At 41.3% G+C, this 21,264-nt stretch overlaps 1 protein-coding gene across 1 annotated transcript in view; it reads left to right on the top strand.

Annotated features, from left to right (window-relative positions):
* The window catches only part of PCNX2 (pecanex 2), a 162,995-nt gene that overhangs the window by 65,247 nt on the left and 76,484 nt on the right, over positions 1–21,264 (top strand). Inside the window, exons 16-21 of the mRNA XM_064158542.1 lie at positions 1,726–1,835; positions 3,929–4,025; positions 9,441–9,533; positions 10,266–10,416; positions 15,430–15,571; positions 20,739–20,916. Coding sequence (XP_064014612.1) covers positions 1,726–1,835; positions 3,929–4,025; positions 9,441–9,533; positions 10,266–10,416; positions 15,430–15,571; positions 20,739–20,916 — 771 coding nt within the window. The remainder of the gene's footprint in view (positions 1–1,725; positions 1,836–3,928; positions 4,026–9,440; positions 9,534–10,265; positions 10,417–15,429; positions 15,572–20,738; positions 20,917–21,264) is intronic.

The following is a 21,264-nucleotide window of genomic DNA, read 5'->3' as shown; positions in this document are numbered from 1 at the left end:
TTATCACACTGGTTACTGATACATATCAATGTCAGCTATGTTCACAGGCTCACAGGATGTTAGGGGTTGGAAGGGACCCAAGGAGATCGTCAAGTCCAACCCCCTGCCAGAGGAAGACCACACAATCTAGCACAGATCACAGAGGAACACATCCAGACAGGCCTTGAAAGTCTCCATAGAAGGAGACCCCACAGCCTCTCTGTGGAGCCTATCCCAGTGCTTTGTGACCCTTACAGTAAAGAAGTTCTCCCTTGTGTTGAGGCAGAACCTCTTTTGTTGCAGCTTACACCCGTTGCTCCTTGTCCTATCACAGGGAGCAAGTGAGCACAGCCTGTCTGTCTGTCCCCCCCCCTCTCCTGGCCAGCCCTCAGGTATTTATAAACATTTATCAAATCCCCTCTCAGCCTTCTCTTTTCCAAACTAAAAAGTCCCAAGTGTCTCAGCTTCTCCTCATAAGACATTCCCTCCTGTCCCCTAATCATCCTGGGGGATGTTGCTGGGCTCTTGGCAGTATTTTGCATTTGAAATAAGCTGCAGAACAAAGAAGCAATCATACACTAGAGGCTGCTGGGTGAATCTCTACACAGTTGTGTTTTCTTGGAAATGCAAGATATTTGGAGAGGTAATGAATCAGCTATTTTCAGCACATTGTGGCTACAGTTTGTTTTTCTCTAGTGTTCTGAAAAAGACATATTTCTGACCTGGGACTATATATGAGAAAAGGCAACACAAAAAAAAGCCCCAAAACTGGGAACAGTGAGATCAAGAGTGGAATTGGATGGCAAAGCTTAAGTTGTCAAGGAAATGCTGTTGGATTCTTTCAATAATACTCTCTAACTCTCTTTTGTTTTTAATGACTCTTCTGAGTAGGAATGTTTGAACTAGGCACTCATCTTTGTGGTGTTCAGTAGTAGAGTAAGGGCAAGATGATTCTTGGAAATAGAATTTTACTTCTGTGATACTAGTCTTAATAAAATGGAAATTTCAGAGTTCAATTCCAAAGAAACCTCATTTTGCAGTGGCTTGGATGTTTGTCCCTTGAAGGAAAATTGGTTTGCCTTACTCAGATATTCACTGCACCTGAAAGAAATGTAATATTTCATTATGTGAGTCAGCTTTGCTATGAAATCACACAGATTACTGGGCCAAAGAAGAGAAATAAACCTACTTTATTCTGTGAATGTGTTGGTCCTGTACAAGTTGTGATTTTTTTCAGGCAGAAGATGCAAGGCCTAGATGTAACATGCAAAGCAGCAGAAGTATTTCAGAGTAGGTGCTGGAACTGTACCCCACTGCCTGATTTTTATGACATGAACATTTGTTGCATGCATTCTGACCACAGGTCAAGTAACTACAGATCAATTTAGAGTTTAGACAAATACAGTGCAGTTCATTTCACTCACCTCTCATTTTAATGAGAATTTGCCTCTGGTGTTTCATTAAGGAGGAAAGAAAACCTGCCTTTCATGTGGTTTCCTAGCTAATTGCTGATTATAGAGGAATTATATAATGTGATCAGAAAACATGCCTCTAATCACAATCTTTTAAACAATAATAGACTTTGTCATGAAAAAGGATTCTCAGTCCTTTGTAGATGGTGAACAAATTTATATGCTGTACATTTAAGACTGCCTGTATGGCTTAGCCTACTTAATTTTTTCTCTTTCTGTTTTAAGTTCTGCTTTCCTAACTTATAAATACTCTGCTTTCTGCCCTTCTGTTCAGGAGCCCTGGGATGCACAACACATTCCAGCACTCTTCTCTGCTTTCTGTGGTCTGCTAGTTGCACTTTCTTATCACCTTAGCAGACAAAGCAGTGACCCATCTGTGCTGATGTAAGTTGCCCATAAATATTCCTTATTTATTACTCTATACAGCACACAACCAGAGTGTGATGTCTGGATTTTAGAATCATGGGAGTTGCCTCCCAAAAGTACTATGGCAAGATGGAAATTCCTCACCATGTCTGCCTGGTTGGTCTTGTAAATAAATGAAGTGCTGCAGCTGGATTGCCAGGAAGGCTGGTGCTCTTGAAACAACACGATCTAAACTCTTTGAAGCAGATTTGACCCTTGGGAAATTGTGTGCCTGCCATGTTGGAGGATAGTGATTTAGTTGATAGGGTGCTGAGGCTACTGAAGTTGCAGAATATGCACTATGTAAAGGACATCTGATGTTGTGGGATGGCTCAATTCCATCTCTTGCTGAGGATCACTGTCAGCAGGCTATGCCTTCTGGGACTTCTTCCTTTTCTCCTCTCACCCAGTCTGCTAGAGGTAGCTGAGGAAAGGTAGTGTGACTTCAGAACTATCATTGCAAATAGAGGATATGCAGAGGGGAAGTGCCAACACTGATCTGCAAGTTGAGGTGACATGAGAGAGGCCTATAGATTTATAGCTCAGAGGAAGCAGATGTGAGTTTTCCCATGAGGGAACTGTGCTATATGGCTGTCATGAGGCCTGTGATGGTCTACAAGCAGCTGTATAAATGGCTGTGGAGTTAAGCAAGTGAAATCAGTACCACCATGCCCTCTGAGATTGTCTCACAGACAACTCTCATACCCTAGAACACTGGCAGAGGACCTGTGAGGAGACCCACGGGTTCTCTCTGATTCATGGGTTGTGTTATGTGTTTTAACATGGAGCTCTCTAGTGTATGAAAATTGTAGTAGACATGGTAAGTCAGAATGGTTGGACACACAATTCTGTAATGCAGGAGAGAGAAAGGGGAAACAGACAGGCTTTTTAGGCCATTTGAGTTTATATTTGAGGAGAGAAACTTGCGAAACAGAGAAGAATTCTAATGAGGAAGAGAAGGGTATGTGGCATTAGTAGAAAATCAGCATCCCTGTAAATCATACTGAAGAGCTGAGAAATTCCTTCTTTATGATCCTTGATCTGATATTTATACATTTTTAACTTGTGATGTGGCAAAACAACAAGAAGTGCCCAAAGCCTACAATGTCTGTCTGGGACAGATGTCGATTAGACCTCAGTCAGGCTTTATGCAGGTGGTGTGTAGTTCATTGACTGTTACAGTATAGGACTCGGATTTAGAAGGAAGTGAAGCTGTGTGTTGTATTGGGGAGATTTGTTTACCCTTGGAGTAAAAAGTACTCAGGTGAATTGCAAATCAGCATGGAATTGTGAGCTCTTTCAATGTTTAAGTAATTTGACTTTATTCTTTTCTACCACTCCCCAGGAAGAACACACCAGTTCATTAACTTCTTTAATAAAACCCAAACCTCTGTTTCAAAGAAGTAATCTTAAACCATAAAATCAGTTTTAACTTTTAAATCTAGTTATCTATTTAGTAACACTCTTAATCAAATCTTCAGCAACTGAAATGGTTGTTAAATATCCAAAGATTAAGAATATGTGCACAGCAACATCAAATGTTTGTTGTGCAATCATAATAAAAAATATATAATCCTTAAAGAGGTTTAAGCTTTTTTTTTTAACACCTCTGAAATTAATTAAAAGAAGTTAAGGAAATTGGCAACAGTATTAAGTGATGGTCTGTGGCATGAACATCAAGATGGAAGAGGAGGGGTAGCATGTAAATCTTGAATCAAGGACTGAGACACAATATGTGTAGAAATGATAATTTGGCCTTCACAGCTTGCATATTGATTTCAGCTTAGCTGAAACACTTGAAAAATGTATGAATGCAGCAGTATCCTCTCTGCTTGTTCCTCTAAATGACCTGGTCACATTGATCGTGTTGCTGAAACTCCTCAACATTTTGTTGGGGGAGTTCTACCTCAATCATAGATAGGGTTGATTTGTGTCAGTCTCCAGCTATGCAGATAGCTAATGCATACATGAAAAAGGAAATCTGAGGCTGTTACTTCTCTTCCTCTCTCTAGGAATATTCATACCTATGAGCTGTGTTCAAAAGCATTCTAACCAGGATTTCTTCTCAACAGGTCACTTATTCAATGCAGATACGTCCCTCACTATCTGCGCCAGCAATTTGAAGATTCATCAACAGATCCACTTCCAGAAAAGATGAGAGAATCAGTGGTAAGACCTTTTTATTTTATTACTTTCTGTTCAAAGCTCTTTCCCATCCATTTTCCACTCTGAGGAACCTTTTAAACACAGAAATGAGAGAATGTATCTCCTGTTCCTTTAAATCCATGCCTAGAAACTGACAGAAGTTCTGCTACATCTTCTTTCCAGTGAGGCTGGAAGGGAGAAGGGGGATATTTCAGTATTCCTTTTTGAAGGATTTGGCTTCAAGAAGCTGAGAGGAAACAAGGTTAATATTGAAAATTAATATGTTGTATTCTGTAGTGGCTTTGCATTGATGTTAGGAATAATAAACACAGCATCTCTCATGTTTAGTTACATGACCTTTACTGTTTTCCTTTGCTGAATAGCTGTGTAACGATTGCCAGCTTTGGAAGCTTGAATTATAAGGCAGCTGTGATGGATAATTGACCATTCAACTTTGAGAATGGTGCTTCCTACCATTATAATTAATTTCTATAGGCATCCACATGGCTGATTACTAGATTAACCAGTGGCCTGAGGGTGCTAATGTGTTACATTCAAACTCAGCTTCCTTCCTGGCCTTTAATACAAACATTTAGATGGCTAGTAAAAGCATTTGTACAAAGCTCCAAAAGCATGATTGTAAACAGTAATTTAAAAAATCCCAACAAACACACCACTGTAGTATATTCTGCTTGCTAAATGTCTGAGGCCTCAAACATAGCAGTGTTGGGTTGGGTTTTCGTTTTCTTCCTTGAGTGTAAAATAAAGAACACTTGTGTTCAGCCCAAACTGTAACAGTGATTAAAACTGGGAGATAACTGTGACCAGACCTTAACTTTTCCACACTAGACCAACTGCAGTGAAGGACTCAAGCATCACGTCACAGGGCTACCCAGCGTTTAGTTCATAAGTGCCTGGCCTTGGGAACGGAATCCAAGATCCTTCTTTAGACAGCTGGGTCTAGATAGGAACAGTTTTGCATCTACAGTAGGCATGTGCTTTGCAGGAGCTATCTGCCTTCATCAGAAGCCACAGATCCACCCACTGTTGCTGAGGTTTTTGTCTGGAACATAGCTCTGAATTCCTCTCTGCCTGAGATAACTGCTGAGCACCGGAAGTTTCTGGGGAGGGCTGACCACAGTGCTGTGACATGAAGCAAAAGCAATGACTGGTCAGCTTTGTTTTAGAAGGAGAAAACCCTGAATTTCTGAAGGAGTTTCAAAGTGTCTGCAACATCAAGAAGGAGCTCTTACAGGGTCTGTTGAGCAAGTACATCTATATTTTGAAGCAGTTCATGCAAGGGCAAAAGGACAATCCTAGACCTACATGGTACTTTAAACACTTTAGATGTTAGCAGAGTTAGAATGCAATTGTCATGTGACCTGGCACAGAATGGAAAGTTAGGATGTCAGCTCCAAAAACATCACCCCAAAGCATCCATTTATCTGATTTTACAGCTAATTTGTTAATATTTAATTTTATTAATATTAATTAATATTATTATTAATATTAATTAATGATATTAATAATTTATATTTAATGTAACTCTTAGAATTACAGTCTGCAGTCACCTGATTGGCTAGGAGGTGATCTGCTGGAAAGCAGTCCTGTGGAAAGAGACCAGGGGGTCCTGGTGGATAACAAGTTAACCATGGCAGAGCAATGTGCCCTTGTGGCCAAGAAGGCCAGTGGGATCCTGGGCTGTATTAGGGAGAGTGTGTCCAGCAGATCAAGAGAGGTTCCCCTTCCCCTCCGCCCTGGTGAGGCCTCATCTTGAATACCGTGTTCAGTGTTGGGCTCCCCAGTTTAAGAGAGACAGGGATCTGCTGGAGAGAGTCCAGTGGAGGGCTATGAGGATGATGAGAGGACTGGAAGGCATGGCTTATGAGGAGAGGCTGAGGGACTTCGGGATTTTTAGTCTGGAGAAAAGAAGACTTAGAGGGGATTTGCTAAATGTTTATAAAACACCTGAGGGCTGGTCAGGAGGTGGGGGACAAGCTCTGCTCACTTGCTCCCTGTGACATGACAAGGAGCAATGGGTGTAAGTTGCAGCAAAAGAGGTTCTGCCTCAACACAAGGAGGAACTTCTTTACTGTAAGGGTCACAGAGCACTGGGACAGGCTCCCCAGTGAGGTTGTGGAGCCTCCTTCTCCGGGGACTTTCAAGGCCTGTCTGGATGTGTTCCTCTGTGATCTGTGTTAGTGTTGTCTTACTCTGGCATGGAGGTTGGACTCAGATGATCTCCTTGGGTCCCTTCCAACCCCTAATATCCTGTGAGCTTGTGAAATACATCATTTTAACATTAATCCTTTCTGATTGCACAGAAGGGCTTGAAGATGTGATTGGAGTGCATTTGTTAATGTAAACTTGTTTTAGATTAGTAGATGGACTCAGCTGTGCAGAGAGTGATGCTTCATCAAGCCTTTTCATGACATATATTCACTAAAGGACTGAAACAGTGCCATGTAAGTCATCAAATGGCTTGAATTGGAAGGGACCGTAAAGATCATCTGGTTTCAACCCCCTGCTCTGGGCAAGGACACCTCCCACTAGACCAGATTGCTCAAAGCCTTATCTAGCCTGGTCTTAAACACTTCTAGGGATGAGGTGTCCACAGCTTCTCTGAGCAACCCATTCCAGTGTCTCACCACCCTCATAGTAACAAACTTCTTTATAATTGCATAATCTAAATCTACCCTGCTGCAGTTTAAATCCATTACCCCTTGTCTTATCACTGCATGCCCTTATAAAGAGTCCCTCTCCAGCTTTCCTATAGGCCTCCTTCGTGTACTAGCAGGCTGCTATCAAGTCTTCCCAGAGCCTTCTCTTCTGTGGGCTGGACATACCCAACTCCCTCAGGTTGTCTTAATAGGAAAGATGCTCCAGCCCTCTGATCGTCTTCATGGCTCTCCTCTGGGCCTTCTCCAACAGATCCATGTCCTTCTCGTGCTGGGGACTCCAAAGCTGCACACAGTACTCCAAATGAGATCTCACAAGAGCAAAGCAGAGCAGCAGAATCACCTCTTGATCTGCTGGCCATGCATCTTTTAATGCAGCCCAGGATACAGTTGGCTTTTTGGGCTGCCAGCACATGTTACTGGCCTGTGTCAAGCACTTAACTTTCTCAGATGATGGATTTTACAGGCTAAATGATGCTACTTTAAATAGATTCTATATGCAGCATCTTTTAAAAAAGTTGAAAAGGTTAAAAATAATTATTAAAGGTTAAAACTAATTATTGTTTCTGTTACATGAAGAGATGATGATTGCCTTATCCATCTTTATCAAGATTTTGACAGCCATGTTTCAGTATTGCTCCACGTACTCTTAACTTTAGATGGATACATAAAGTCAGATGAACACATAAATTACTAGTGACAATGGAGAGGACCTCTGGGGTCAGGCAGGGATAAGAATTTTGTTCAGGAAAAAGAGAAGGTCTTTCTAGTGAGGCCATTCATGTTGTGATTCTCCTATTGCATGCAGTGAACAAGGCCAGCAGGGCTATGTTTTGAAAAGATGGTCGGGGAGAGTTAGGAAGACCTAATTAATTCTGCTGTTAACATCTTCCCACCTGTAGTTCACATGGAGCACAGAGCTGTCTGGAGATGGCGCAGCTCTGCAAGGGTTGGGAGGGTGGTCCCTTTGCAGAGGTAGTAGGTGCTCCTGAGCAGCCTGGGGAGGGGAAGGACCGTGATGATGGCTTTGAGAATTCAGTTAAACTGGATTGGAGTTTCCTGGGACAAAGTAAAAGTACTTCTGGAGCCTGAAGGCTTTTTAGTCCTGCTGAATTTCAAAGGCCTGCTGCAGTAAGTGGAAGTGCTGGTGCTTGTGACCTTTTACTAAGAAGCATCTTTCATAGCAGAGAGTGATAGGCAGCCTAAATATAGTGATTGCTACCAGCTTCTGCTGTAATTTGCAACCCTTCTGTTGTTCACTTTTTCTGCTTGCTTTCTTTTATCTCCTTGATTCCTAGGTTTGCTATCATAGAATCTCCAAAGACTAACTAGGTTACAGCACCAGGAAATTGGATGAGCTTCTGAATTTAACAGAAGTGTTACAGTTCTTCTATTGTTGTTCATAGATGTCTTTGAATAAAAACCTGAGTTAGTTTCTAAACCAAGAGCACACATTAGGAGGAAGTTCTTCACTATGAGGGTGGTGGAACACTAGAACAGGTTGCCCAGGGAGATAGTGGAGGCCTCATCCCTGGAGATATTCAAGGTCAGGCTTGATGAGATTCTGAGCAACCTGATCTAGTTAAGGATGTCCGTGTTTACTGCAGGGAGGTGAATTAGATGACCTTTACATGTACTTTCCAGCCCAGTGTGTTCTATGATTGTTTACAGAATAGTTACCCATTTAATAGCTTATCAGTAGTACCCAGTGCTGAACTTAAATGCCTCATAAATCTAAGACAAGATTTTCACTTCCAAAGACTTTTTGGTCGTTTCTGAAGTGCAGTTCAGAAAACAAGCCATCTTGTTTATTTGTTCTCTGAGACTGACATTTTAATCACAAGAAAAATAGGCTTAAAAGATAGTGGTATTATTCAGTCTTAAGGAACAAAATTACTCTTACCCTAGTTATAGATCTTTATGCAAAGGCAGACATGTCCTTGCATTATCAATCAGTGACACTAAAAAAAAAGCCTTGTCTGATATCCCTTAAAATCTTACTGAAATCTGGCTTCCAAGACAGAAAATTAGAGAATGAGACATGTTATTGTAGAAATTACTAAATGAATTAACTTTGTTTCTCAGAGGGCATTGCAGAAAAGCAGGACTCCTTTCAATAATGCAAGGGAAAGGGATTCTGAAGAAATCTTGATTCCTGCAAATGAAAAATGGACCCAGAATTTTGAATCTCAAAAGCCTTGTCTGATATGCCTAAAATCTTACTCAAATTTGGCTTCCAAGACAGAAAATTAGAGAATGAGACATGTTATTGTAGAAATTACTAAATGCATTAACTTTGTTTCTCAGAGGGCATTGCAGAAAAGCAGGACTCCTTTCAATAATGCAAGGGAAAGAGATTCTGAAGAAATCTTGATTCCTGCAAATGAAAAAACAGAACCAGAATTTTGAATCTCAAAAAGGAAAAAAAAAGCATAATGTAAAAATGTTACATTCTTTAAACAGAGTCAGACTTGGTATGAAAATGTATTGCTTTAATTTCTCCAATCTTAAAACTACATTATTTAAAAGCTTGATTTAGAGCTAGGCATGATGAATTACTGGAATTAAATGGATTACTTTGACAAACCCAGAGTGTGAAGAAATGATTTTCAAAAGCATAACGGAGAAAATATTTTTGCATCAGGGAGTGCTGATTAGCCTCATTGCAATGCTGGCTGCGAGTAATTTGGAACAGAGTTGTTTCTCCTTAGTTAAAATAGTATTGGCTTGCTAATTTTGTGTAAAATAATTATTTTCACAGAAAGAAGTCTTGAAGTCAGATCTCATTGTCTGCACAGCGGCTGCCGTTCTGTCGTTTGCTGTCAGTGCCAGTACTGTGTTTCTATCATTGAGGGTGTGTATCTGTCGGGTTCTTTTCCCCCCTGCTAAGATAGGATCTCTTACATGCAAAACCACAGGGTGCTTTAACTGGAAAGTATTATGGGAAGAAAAGTTAGTAAAAATGTATTTAGTGGTCATGGTAACTAATTTTTTTAATGTACAAGGTTCTTACTGTATGGATATTTGTATTCATTTCAGTATTTGATGTCTCTTTAAGCTTCTGCATATCCACAGCTCTTTCGTAGAATCACAGAATCAACCAGGTTGGAGGAGACCTCCAAGATCATCCACTCCAACCTAGCACCCAGCCCTATCCAGTCAACTAGACCCTGGCACTAAGTGCCTCATCCAGTCTTTTCTTGAACACCTCCAGGGATGGTGCCTCCACCACCTCCCTGGGCAGCCCATTCCAATGGCAAATCACTCCCTCTGTGAAGAACTTCCTCCTAACATCCAGCCTATACTTCCCCTGGCACAACTTGATACTTTGTCCCCTCGATGAATCTGAGGGACAGCATGAATAAGCCTGATCAATTCATTTCTCCCCCCTGCCTCCAATTAGGGAGGAAAATGTTGGTTGATTGTCTGTGCAAACAAAAATCTCTATCTATGCATGGAATCAGAGACTCTGATCACAGGAAAATAAAATTATAAGGAGAGTTAAATTTGTTTTAACATGTTGTATATAAAAAGGCTGTTTGCAAATTATAACCATGTTTTGGGTTTTTTATTTCTTTTGTCCCAGCCGTTTCTCAGCATTGTCCTGTTTGCCTTAGCATGGACTGTGGGTTTCGTGACACACTACTTACTTCCTCAGCTTCGCAAGCATCACCCTTGGCTGTGGATCTCCCACCCCATACTTAAAAGCAAAGAGCACCGGCAACGGGAAGTGAGAGGTTTGTAGTAAAACGTTTTCTAAACAATGACCACAATGACTTGCTGATTGTCTTGGCTTAAAACAAACAAACAAACCTAGAAGGAACAGAGCAGGGAGAATAAATTTTGCTTTACATTTTGCTCTTTTGAAAATGATGCAAAAGACATAATTTCCATTTTTCCTCCACCCTGATCACCAGCAAATCAATAAAAGTTGTCTCCTGAGACCACTGCACAGAAGGGTTGAGGCTGGGAAGGCACGTCTGGAGATTGTCTACTCCAACAGCTCTATTCAGAATGGGGTCAGGTAGACTAGGTCTTTCAGGGCTATGTCCAGATTTGAACATCTTCACTCATGTGGACTCCACAACCTTTCTGGACAGCCTGTTCTAGCGTTTGATCATCCTTATATTAAGAAAGGTTGTTTTGGTTTTGGTGGGGGTTTATGTTGAACTGACATTATACTTTGCTTCCGTTTCTTTTTGTCTTGTCACTGGGCACTACGGGGGACAGTCTGGCTCCATCAATTTTGTGATCCCTATCACATATTTATACCACTCAAAAGCCCCTATCAGGCATTAATAAAATGTCACCTGAGCCTTTTCTTCTCGAGGATAAACCATCCCAACTCTCTCAGCCTCTCCTCTTATGTTAAATGTCCCTGTCCCTTAATCATCTTACTTTCACGAGTCATGACCTGATCTGCGTTTTGCTTTTCCATTCAGTACTGTACTTGGTATGCTTAATACCTCGGTGTTTTATACATTAAAAAATGTAAATGATTGCTAAAATTGAGACAGAATTTTCCCCACTTTCTGATGTGTAACTGTATCATTGAACAGCAAGGAGAGTATAAGTTAGACTTCTAATTTCCTCTATAACACTTTTAGAGAAACATTAAAATTGAAAGGAACTGTGGCATTTTCTTGAAGATTTGTTTTTGCCACTGGCTTCAGTGGTTAGTGCCCTGATATGTGGAGTATCTGTAAATATTTTAGTATGTCATGGTCTGATTTCCTGTTCTGATCCAGTTATTTCTGCAAGCAGAGAGTGTACTTTGAGAAGCACTCTTTTCCCCTGCCCGCTTCCCCAAGCTCTCATCTCACCTTTGCTACCAGCCAAAAGCTTCCTTGTCATTTTCTTGATGGATCCTGTGCCTTAATCATTTTCAATGTATGTTCCTGAGGTGTTTGAAGACAGCGTTGTCAGAACACAGTCTGCTGAGGCACTTTTGTCTGTTCTTTAACTAGACAACAAAAGAGTTCAGATCATTCTCTGCAGAACCATGTATTAAGGGTTTAATTTTTTTTTTTCCTAAAAAAAGAAATCATAGCTTTCAAAATTATGAATTCCCAGACAACACTTGTATATGAGAAAAGTACCCAAGAGACTTAATTGAAGGTTGCCTTTTAACTTTTCCTGCAATACACTGAGGAAAGTGTGGTAGAAATAGAAAACTTACTAAGGGTCATACACAAGTGAAGACATTGTTCAGGGCTTCCTCTCCCTGGTAATCAATAATTCTGAAGAATACACAAATTTTATTGTTTGTTGCATCACTCAATCATAAAAAAAATCCTGCAGTAGACTTTCTTTTCCTTGTCCTGATTAAGTCAGTCTTCTTTTGTCAGAAAACATTGTTTTCCTAAATGCAGTGATTCAGCTTTTGGAAAGGTCAGGGTAGAGATCTGCCAGACTGATGTCCGCAGCTGGGTTTCCCTCTGCTTTAAGATGAGCTGCATTTCCTGTGCTATCTGCTGCAAGGAACAGGCTTTTTTCCTTTCTTTTGCAGTCCTCGTTTTATATGTGGTCTGTTTTTTACTTTGGGGCTGAAGTGTTGTTACACAGCACAGAATCGCAGCATCGTGGGAGTTGAAAGGGACCTCTGGAGATCACCTAATCCAACCTGCCTGATAAAGCAGGGTCACCCAGAACAGGCTGCACAGGGTCATGTCCAAGCCAGTTTGGAATTTCTCCAGAGGAGACTCCACAACCTCTCTGGGCAGCCTGTTTCAGTGCTCTGACACCTCACAGGAAAAATGTTTTCCTCATGTTCAGATGGAACCTCTTCTGTTCCAGTTTGTGTCTGCTTACAATGTATCTGATATTGTGTGTTAGAAAACAAAAGTTTAAGTACATATATATATATACATATATATATATATATTTATCAGTCTCCTTAGCTGATGCAGAGACTTTTTATCATGTTCTGAGTTGAGACAGACAGAGGACAAGGTTCTGTAATCTCTTTGATAGGTATGTCTGACAGGGTGTTTTCTTTTACCACATAAGAAAAAATGTAGAAGCAGAACTTTAAGGTTCCCAGCTTTTGTAGAAAGAAGCTTGTAAAAGGACAGTATGTTGTCAAATGGGGACAGTGAAAGCACAAGTACACAGAAGATGTCTGTGAGAAGCTTTTGCTGCATAGACTCTTATTTTTCAGCTTCCTAATTTTTGACAAGTGTGGCTCTATGGGGAGGCGAATGATTGCTTGCAGTTAGACAAGCAGTTGGTAATGACATTTCAACAAGATAATTCCTGGCTTTGTTTTGTGGACTCTGGATGAGCTGTTCAGGCTTTCAGATTTTCCACAGAACAGCAATTATCAGACCGGTTCTCATGACCAGCATCTGCGAGATAGCTCATTTATTATTTGTCATTGTTTTGCCTCGCCGTGGGAAAGGCAGAGGTCAAGATGTATGAGCTGATGGCATAATAGATGTATAGAACGTAGTGTAGGACTGAGTGAGAAAGAAACCCTGAAACACTAAAGACTATTTTTACTTCTTGCTCTCCACCACTACTTTTATACTTCACAGATTTCATGTAAGCTATTTTCGAGTCACCCACTTGGGTCCTCTCTGATTGTAAGCTCAGATTGTAACCTCTCTGATTGTAAGCTCTTCCCATCTACATTGTCTGCACACATCTCTCTGCTTCTGCAGATTGTGGAAAAGCTTTGCCTTAAAATACTGGCAAAGGATGACTTTAGGCTAATTTGGAAGGATTGCTTTTAAATCTTTTTCTCTGAGCCTGTATCATACAGAGTTGTGCCTGCAGCACACACAAATCTGTGGATTCAGCATGTGTCTTTGCCTGTCATTGAAAAGATGCATGTGAGAGGGTGGGATATCTGTAAATTTGCAGAAATTGGAGTATTGGAGATCCAGTATCTGCCATTGATCTTTCTGAATCAATACCAAGTTCTGCTTTTTTTTTTTTCTGTGTGTCTGTGTTTTCACTGTTCTGTGTAGTTGAGCTCAATTGAGAAGACATTTTTGTACATGCACAGAATCACAGAACTTTAGAGGTTGGAAGGGACCTTCAGAGATAGAATCATAGAATGGTTTAGGTTGGAAGGGACCTCAGATCCCCATAGGCAGGGACACCTCCCACTAGAACAGGTTCATCGAGTCCAACCTCCCTGCCAAAGCAGGATCACCTAGGGTAGTTTGCACAGGAATGCATCCAGACAGGTTTTGAAAGTCTCCAGGGAAGGAGACTCCACAACCTCTCTGGGCAGCCTGTTCCAGTGCTCTGTCACCCTCACTGTAAAGAAATTTCTCTTCATGTTCCAGTCTAACCATTGCTCCTTGTCTTACGGCTGCTGACCAGCAAAAAGATATTTGCCTCATCCACTTGACACCCACCCCTCAGATATTTGTATGCATTGCTCAGATCTCCTCTCAGTCTTCTCTTCTCCAGACTAAACAGCCCCAGATCTCTCAGTCTCTCTTCATAGGAATGCTTAAGTTCCTCAGTCATTTTTGTGACTCTCTGCTGGACTCTCTCCAGCAGATTCCTGTCTCTCTTGAACTGGGGAGCCCAAAACTGGACACAGTATTCCAGGTGTGGTCTCACTAGAGCCGAGTAGAGGGGGAGAAGACCCTTCCTGGACCTGTTGTACACACTTTTCCTGGTGCACCCCAGGATGCCATTGACTCTCTTGGCCACAAGGACACATTGCTGTCCCATGGAGAACTTACTGTCCACCAGTTCTCCATGGGCTTTCTCCACGGGGCTGCTTTCTAGCAGGGCAGCCCGCAATCTGTACAGGTGCCTGTTGCTATTTCTCCCCAGATGGAGGACTCTGCACTTGTCCTTGTTGAACTTACAAAGTTTGCCTTCACCCAGCTCTCCAGCCTGTCCAGATCTCTTTGGATGGCAGCACAGCCATCCCCCCTAGTTTTGTATCATCAGTGAACTGGCTGAGGATACACTCAATGACCTCATCCAGATCACCGGCAAAGATACTGAACAAAACTGGACCCAGTACTGATCCCTGAGGAACACCACTGGCTACAAGCCCCCAACTTGACTCTGTGCAGTTGATGACAACTCTCTGAGTTCTGTGAGGTTGTGTATCTGCACCTAGTTCACCTAAGTTCTCATACAAGAATTGCAGAGCTTTAATATTGATATTAAACACTCTGATGTTGTTAGAAAAGTCTACTGCATGAAAGATAATCTTCACTGGTGAGTGTTGTGATCCTGGCAGATACTTTTCACAATGGCTGTTTAAGTGTATTACAGTTTCTAGATCTTGTTAATTCTTTAGTCTTCAGGCATCAAAAGGTGCTTCATTCATCAACAAGGGCAATGATACTTTGCAGTCAAATGGACATTGTTTTGTTACTGGATGACAGGGAAGGGGATGCACAGAGTCCACTGAGGTTCCCTAGGTCATCCACCAGGTGAGTGCCAGAGCTGGAAAGTGCCTCTCCACAGTCATGCATCACTTAAAAGTGATATTTAATGTAGTGACTGGCAATTAGAGTATGCAGAAACTACCATTTAGCATGTACCATCTCTTTTAATTTCTGAGTGTTTCTCATGAGGGCAGTTATAAGCAGCAAAATGCACACCTAGATTCAGAGAACAAAATTACTTCTCTATTGCAAATGAACTACAAATTCCATTGGTTCATAAATTAGTTGATTATTAATGTGAGCTATTTTCTTCTGTGATATTGCAGTGAAAAAAAAATGCTGATAATTGTGTTAAATTATCCATTACCTGAATTTCTCTTTCAGATGCTGCTCATTTGATGTGGTTTGAAAGGCTCTATGTGTGGCTTCAGTGCTTTGAGAAATACGTTTTGTATCCAGCTATAATACTGAATGCCCTCACCATTGATGCTTTCTCAATTAGTAAATACAAGAAGCTTGGTACACAGTAAGTAGATTATAACTTGAAGCATGTGATTAGTGGGATATTTGGGTTTAGACTGAAGGTTGAGAAATGAAATTGGTATCTTAGTTGCATGCCACAGTTTTGTTTTCATGCATTATTAGTCCAGTATGTAATAGTCACTGGGTCTGCTGAAAGAAAAAGCAAAACCTTAGCAGATGCTAAGGCATGACTCCACTGAGAGACAGCTAAGAAGTTTAAAGAGCTATATATAGATCTATATGGAATGTCTAAATGACAATTAAAAGCAAGACACACTATAGCAGGCTGCAGGTGTTTGATGGGCATAAACACAGTGGGGTAACTGGAATTAATCAGATGAAAATGAGAAATCTAGGCTGGATATCAGGAAACATTTCCTAGCTAAGTATTTTTAAGGCTATGGTGTAGTCTCCTGATGGAGTTATTGAAAGCTTCACCACACAAGTCTTTTAAGGCAAGACTGAATAAAATATCCAGCAGTGTAGAGTGATTGTTAATCCTGCATTGAGGGGTTTGAGAAAGGTAGTTTTTATTCCAAACTCTGATGTCTCTGATATTAAGCAGAACTGTTGATGCTGATCCACAAAAATGTGGTATGATCTTTGCAGATAGCCTTTTATGGTAAATATCCTGGTCAGTGGCTTGCCTGCTGCAGATACTCAGCACGCTTAGCGATTGCAGTATCCCCAGTGAGCAGTTTCTGCAGTCGTTTTATCAGAATGACATTGATGCAGATGATAAAAACAAAGAAAACAGCCAGCCTGTGTTCAGGAAGGAAGGTCTCAGTAGCAGGAAAAACAGCTTCAGGAGAGTGTTATTAATACTGATAAGTATTAATCATAATTTAGATTATTAACTTTAAATATTAAAGAACTTAGCTGTAAAAATTGTGTGCTGTTTTAATGATACTTTTCTCTTGAAGATCAGCACAGCTTTAGGGACTACACAACTGTAAGGAAAATGTGTTCCCTGGTTTTAGGGGCCAAAACTTGGACTTCAGCCAGATTTTCTTTATGTTCCTCCCAGATGGCTCACCTTTCCAGAGGGACTCTCACCAGGAGATAGCCCGTGTACTTCCACTGTGTATCTTACTCAGAGATAGCCTGTCCACTTCCACACTGACCTGTTTCTCCCAAGGCACTTGGAGGTGCTAAGGTCAAGGTGTGTTGTCCAGGGTGAAACAGTTCACACTCATCGCTCTCCTTGGTTCTGCAAGGCTGGGAGGACTGAAAGCGATCAAAACGTCATTTGTCACTAGCTAGCAGACGTGACCGAACACATGCATGGAGCAAATATCTAGGGTTAGAAAGGTGCTATTTTTACATAGTCATTCCTCCAAGCTAGATTGCACTTTGAAGTATCACCTCCCTCAAGTATTTAGAATTAGTGAGTCAGTACCCTAGATTAAAGGAAGTAATTACATTTGTCTGCCTCTGATTGTTTGGCCTATGGGGGAATACTATGACAGCCTTTTCCTTCCCCATCCCCCTTTTGTCTTTGTAGTCACCTTGGATTTAAAACCTGTGCTTTTTCCTTTTTCTTGTGACTGAGCTCTATGCCGAACTCTCCCAATATCCCTCTCCTCCAGTACTCCTCTTTAATACATTTCTTCTACAGCTCCTACGTAAATCCTCCACAAAACATTCAACTTCAGATACTACCTTTTTCTCTTGAACTCTTCTCAGCCTGCAAGGGACCCTGCATTCTCTTGCTCCTTCTATATACAGTGCTTCTGTATATAGCGCGCTCTGCTTTAGTACATCACTACCCATTTTCTGTTGCTGGAACAATCCTTAGTTAGTTACCACCCAAAAGTCAGATCACGTCGTACCTTAGAGAAGGAATTCTCCCAGTCTGTGTCTGAAAATGTCTGAGGTGGTATGTTTTGCGTGATTTGATTTTGAAGTTTTCTCTCAGTTTGAATGTTGGGATTTTTAAAGCAACTTCATCTTGCTTTGTGATTTAAAGAATTGAAGTGGTTTGCTTCTTCAGGAGGCAGAGCAACTCCTTCACAGTCAGGCAGGAGTTTTTCTTGAGCTTTCCAGGCACTGATGTGCTGGTCATTAGTGGGACCCATGCTGACAAGCTGAAAAGCCTGCCTTTGTTACCTGCTGCAGAGGCTTCAGAAACAAGCCCCCCCTTCTCTCTCCCTCTTATTTTATCTCTGCTGGAAGTTAAGGCCCCAGGACAGCATCTTGTGTGGCAATATCTTTAAAGAAGAGGGATAATGAGCAAATTATTTTCTGTTACCTCTGTCATTTTTGGTGACATTTTCCTCATCTTAAGAGATTCAGTCAGGAAAGAATGTTTCTGCTCTATGGTATATACGATTTCCATGTGAAATTTCCTCCATGTTGCAAGATTTTTTTTCCAGCTGATTCTCACAGGAAACACTGGAATGGCTTCTAGTGGCTTCAGAATGTATTTAGCTTAGTCACTGGGATTTCCACTCAGAAACCTGGGGGAAATTGAAAAGAACAGCTTTGACAAGATGAGAAATAAGGTCAGCTTGGCATTTCATTCCAACAGTGATGTCCTGGTGATCCTTTAGAGTGACCTACACTGAAATAAAGCTGCATCTGTGTTACAGAAGATACACAGTAATGAACAAATGCCACATAAAATAAAATCAGCCTGGAAATAGACAGACTTGTGAGCCTTTCTAGAATGATGAAAACCTCTTTAGAGCTTTCTGGCCTGTCAAGTGTCAGTCATGGCAGCAGGTGTTCTCCTGGTTCACAGCGGGGTGCAGGAGAACCTTCCATGCATTTCTCAAGTACCTGGCCTACTTTGAGCCACTCATTATGCACTGAAGTCTCCATCTATTTTCAGTAGCATCCAAAAACCCAATACATCTCCCAGAAAGCAGATGTGCTTAGTTTACTCATGAGATATTACCTCGCTGTAGTTCAGGAGTTGCTTTAATGTGTCTGTTAGTTTTATATTGTGTTTTCAGGAATGGATCCAGTATAGTTCTGAGACATCAGTGTGGAAAATTGCAGTCCAACTGTACACATTCCACTGTCAGAAAACTGTAACAGTACCTGACTTCACTAAATAGTACTGAATTTGACTTGATGGTTCATTAGGAGGCATGAGATATGCTGCTGGACATGCCTTCCAAATAAATCCTTTGTATCTTGTTCTGACTAGAACCCAGAAACCCAAAGGTTTTGAGCTGAGAGGTGATTTGCAGCATCCCCAGTGGGTGGTCAAGATTGAGTTCACAAAATACTACTTTGATTGCTTTTCCCTTTAAAAACCTTGATGGAAGAGGTGGTGTTGCCCATTTCATTTAATAGGAGTCTAACTGCTATGCACTCATGTGGAGAGTAAGTTTGCTTTTGATTCCTTCTGCTTTGGTGGTATGGAAATTCTGCTAAGAGTGGGGAATCACATCTTCCAATTCTTACTCCTGACCCTGTTCTGTGTTTTTTAGTGGCTGCTGGATAAAACACAGAACCATGCAAGTGTTCATGGCCTGGGGCCCAGTACTGTGACAAACTAGTGTTTGTCTATTCAGTTGATCTAACAATTATTAGGATCTAACCCCAGAACAGGCTGTCCAAGGAAGATCATCTTCCTAATTCTGTAAAGTGTCTTAAAAACTCAACTGAAAAATGTCAACAACCTCAAGTCCAGAGGTTCATCTACAGCTCCAGAGAAATACCTATCCAGTGTGGGTTTTTAAATGCAAGGGATGCCAACATATTATCTCCATCTTCCTTCTCATATAATTGTACTTTCCTTTCTTACACAGAAAACTTTGTCATATCCTGGAGACTTAAAATGAGAACTATTTCTTCATGGAGATATAGCAGCAAGCACTTTAATGTTTAGATACACAGGCTTCTTGTTTTTCTGAGTGGTCATTTCACATATATGAGTGTTATGTCCAGAATTTTGGCATTGTGTGTAGTAAAATGAGACCAGTTTGAAGCTGTGGCATTGAGTGAAAAGTGGGGTTTCTGAGTATAAAAAAGCTGGAGTGGGTTCAAGGCTTTATTTTTTTTTAAGTGTAAAGTACTTCACGTGGGGTTTTGTTGTATTTTTTTCAGTTGCTGTTTGCTTTTTTTCCAAATTGTAATCTATTAATGGAATCTATTAACCTATTAATGGAATCTATTAATGTGCTTGCAATCCCAAGCACAAATACAGACTGGGCAGTGAGTGGCTGGAGAGCAGCCCGGAGGAGAGGGACTTGGGGGTGCTGGTGAATGAGAAGCTCAACATGAGCCAGCAGTGTGCACTTGCAGCCGAGAAAGCCAACCAGAGCCTGGGCTGCATCAGGAGAAGTGTGGCCAGCAGGCTGATGGAGGTGATTCTACCCCTCTACTCTGCTCTGGTGAGACCTCACCTGGAGTATTGCATCCAGTTCTGGAGCTCCCATTACAAGAAGGATGTGGAGATGCTGGAGTGTGTCCAGAGAAGGGCCACGAGGATGCTCAGAGGGCTGGAGCAGCTCTGCTATGAGGACAGACTGAAAGAGTTGGGGCTGTTCAGTCTGGAGAAGAGGAGGCTCCCAGGTGACCTTCTTGTGGCCTTGCAGTTTCTGAAGGGGGCCTACAAAAAAGCTGGAGAAGAACTTTCCAGGATATCAGGGAGTAGCAGGACTAGGGGGAATGGAGCAAAGCTGCAGATGGGGAGATTCAGGCTGGATGTGGGGAGGAAGTTGTTGATCATGAGAGTAGTGAGAGGCTGGAATGGGTTGCCCAGGGAAGTGGTTGAGGCCCTGTTCCTGGAGGTGTTTAAGGCCAGGCTGGATGGGGCTGTGGCCAGCCTGCTCTTAAGATAGGGTGTCCTTGGGCATGGCAGGGGGGTTGGAACTAGATGATCCTTGTGGTCCCTTCCAACCCTGACTGATTCTATGATTCTAAGTGTCAAGATACTTCCAAAACTGAAATTTAGTGAATAGTACTGTTTTAGTACAGAGGTCCATCATTATTACAGATAAAAAGTGTGTGATGATGAGGGAAAATAAGTTGCACATGGGTAAAATGAATGTGATTACTAAAAGAACATAGAATTAATATCAGAAATCAACATTGTATAGATCTACATAAACAAATCCAAACCCACATCTGCTGCAGATGTTTGTGTTTAAGAGCTTCGTCATTTAATGCCTTATTACTTTGACTTGATCAGGTTTTCCTTTCTGCCTTTCTTACAGCTGTGATATTATCCTGATAACAGTTGCTGGGATGAAACTCCTTCGTTCCTCCTTCTGCAATCCCATTAATCAGTTTGTTACTTTGAGCTTCACTGTCATCTTCTTCCGGTTCGACTACAGAGACATTTCTGAAAATTTCTTGCTGGATTTCTTCATGATGTCCATCATCTTCCACAAGGCAAGCTTGGAAATTATCTTTCATAGCTTTACCTTCTCGATTTTGCTGTGCTCATCAATACATGGTAGGACTTTTTTTAAAGTAATGAATTCATACGTAGACACGGATTTAGAGGGAAAAAGGCTGTCGTCTGAAAACAAGGTTCCAGTTAAATGTCCTCCCTGATTTTGTGCTATGTTTTGCAGTTGTTTTGTGCATATATTGCTGTAGAAAGTTCAGAATTGCTGTTTTCAAGAGGAGAATCCTCAATGAGTTGGAAAGAGCCTCTTGGGTCGGTAGTGCAGGGCTGCCCTCCAGATCAATCGCCTGGTGTTTTTATCTAAGTTTCCTTTGAATGCCTCTAGTGTT

The sequence above is a fragment of the Pogoniulus pusillus genome, chromosome 18 (genome assembly GCF_015220805.1).
Source record: "Pogoniulus pusillus isolate bPogPus1 chromosome 18, bPogPus1.pri, whole genome shotgun sequence".
NCBI classification, from domain to species: domain Eukaryota; kingdom Metazoa; phylum Chordata; class Aves; order Piciformes; family Lybiidae; genus Pogoniulus; species Pogoniulus pusillus.
The sequence above is the reverse complement of the archived record's forward strand: the minus strand, read 5'-3'. Positions and strand labels throughout refer to the sequence as shown.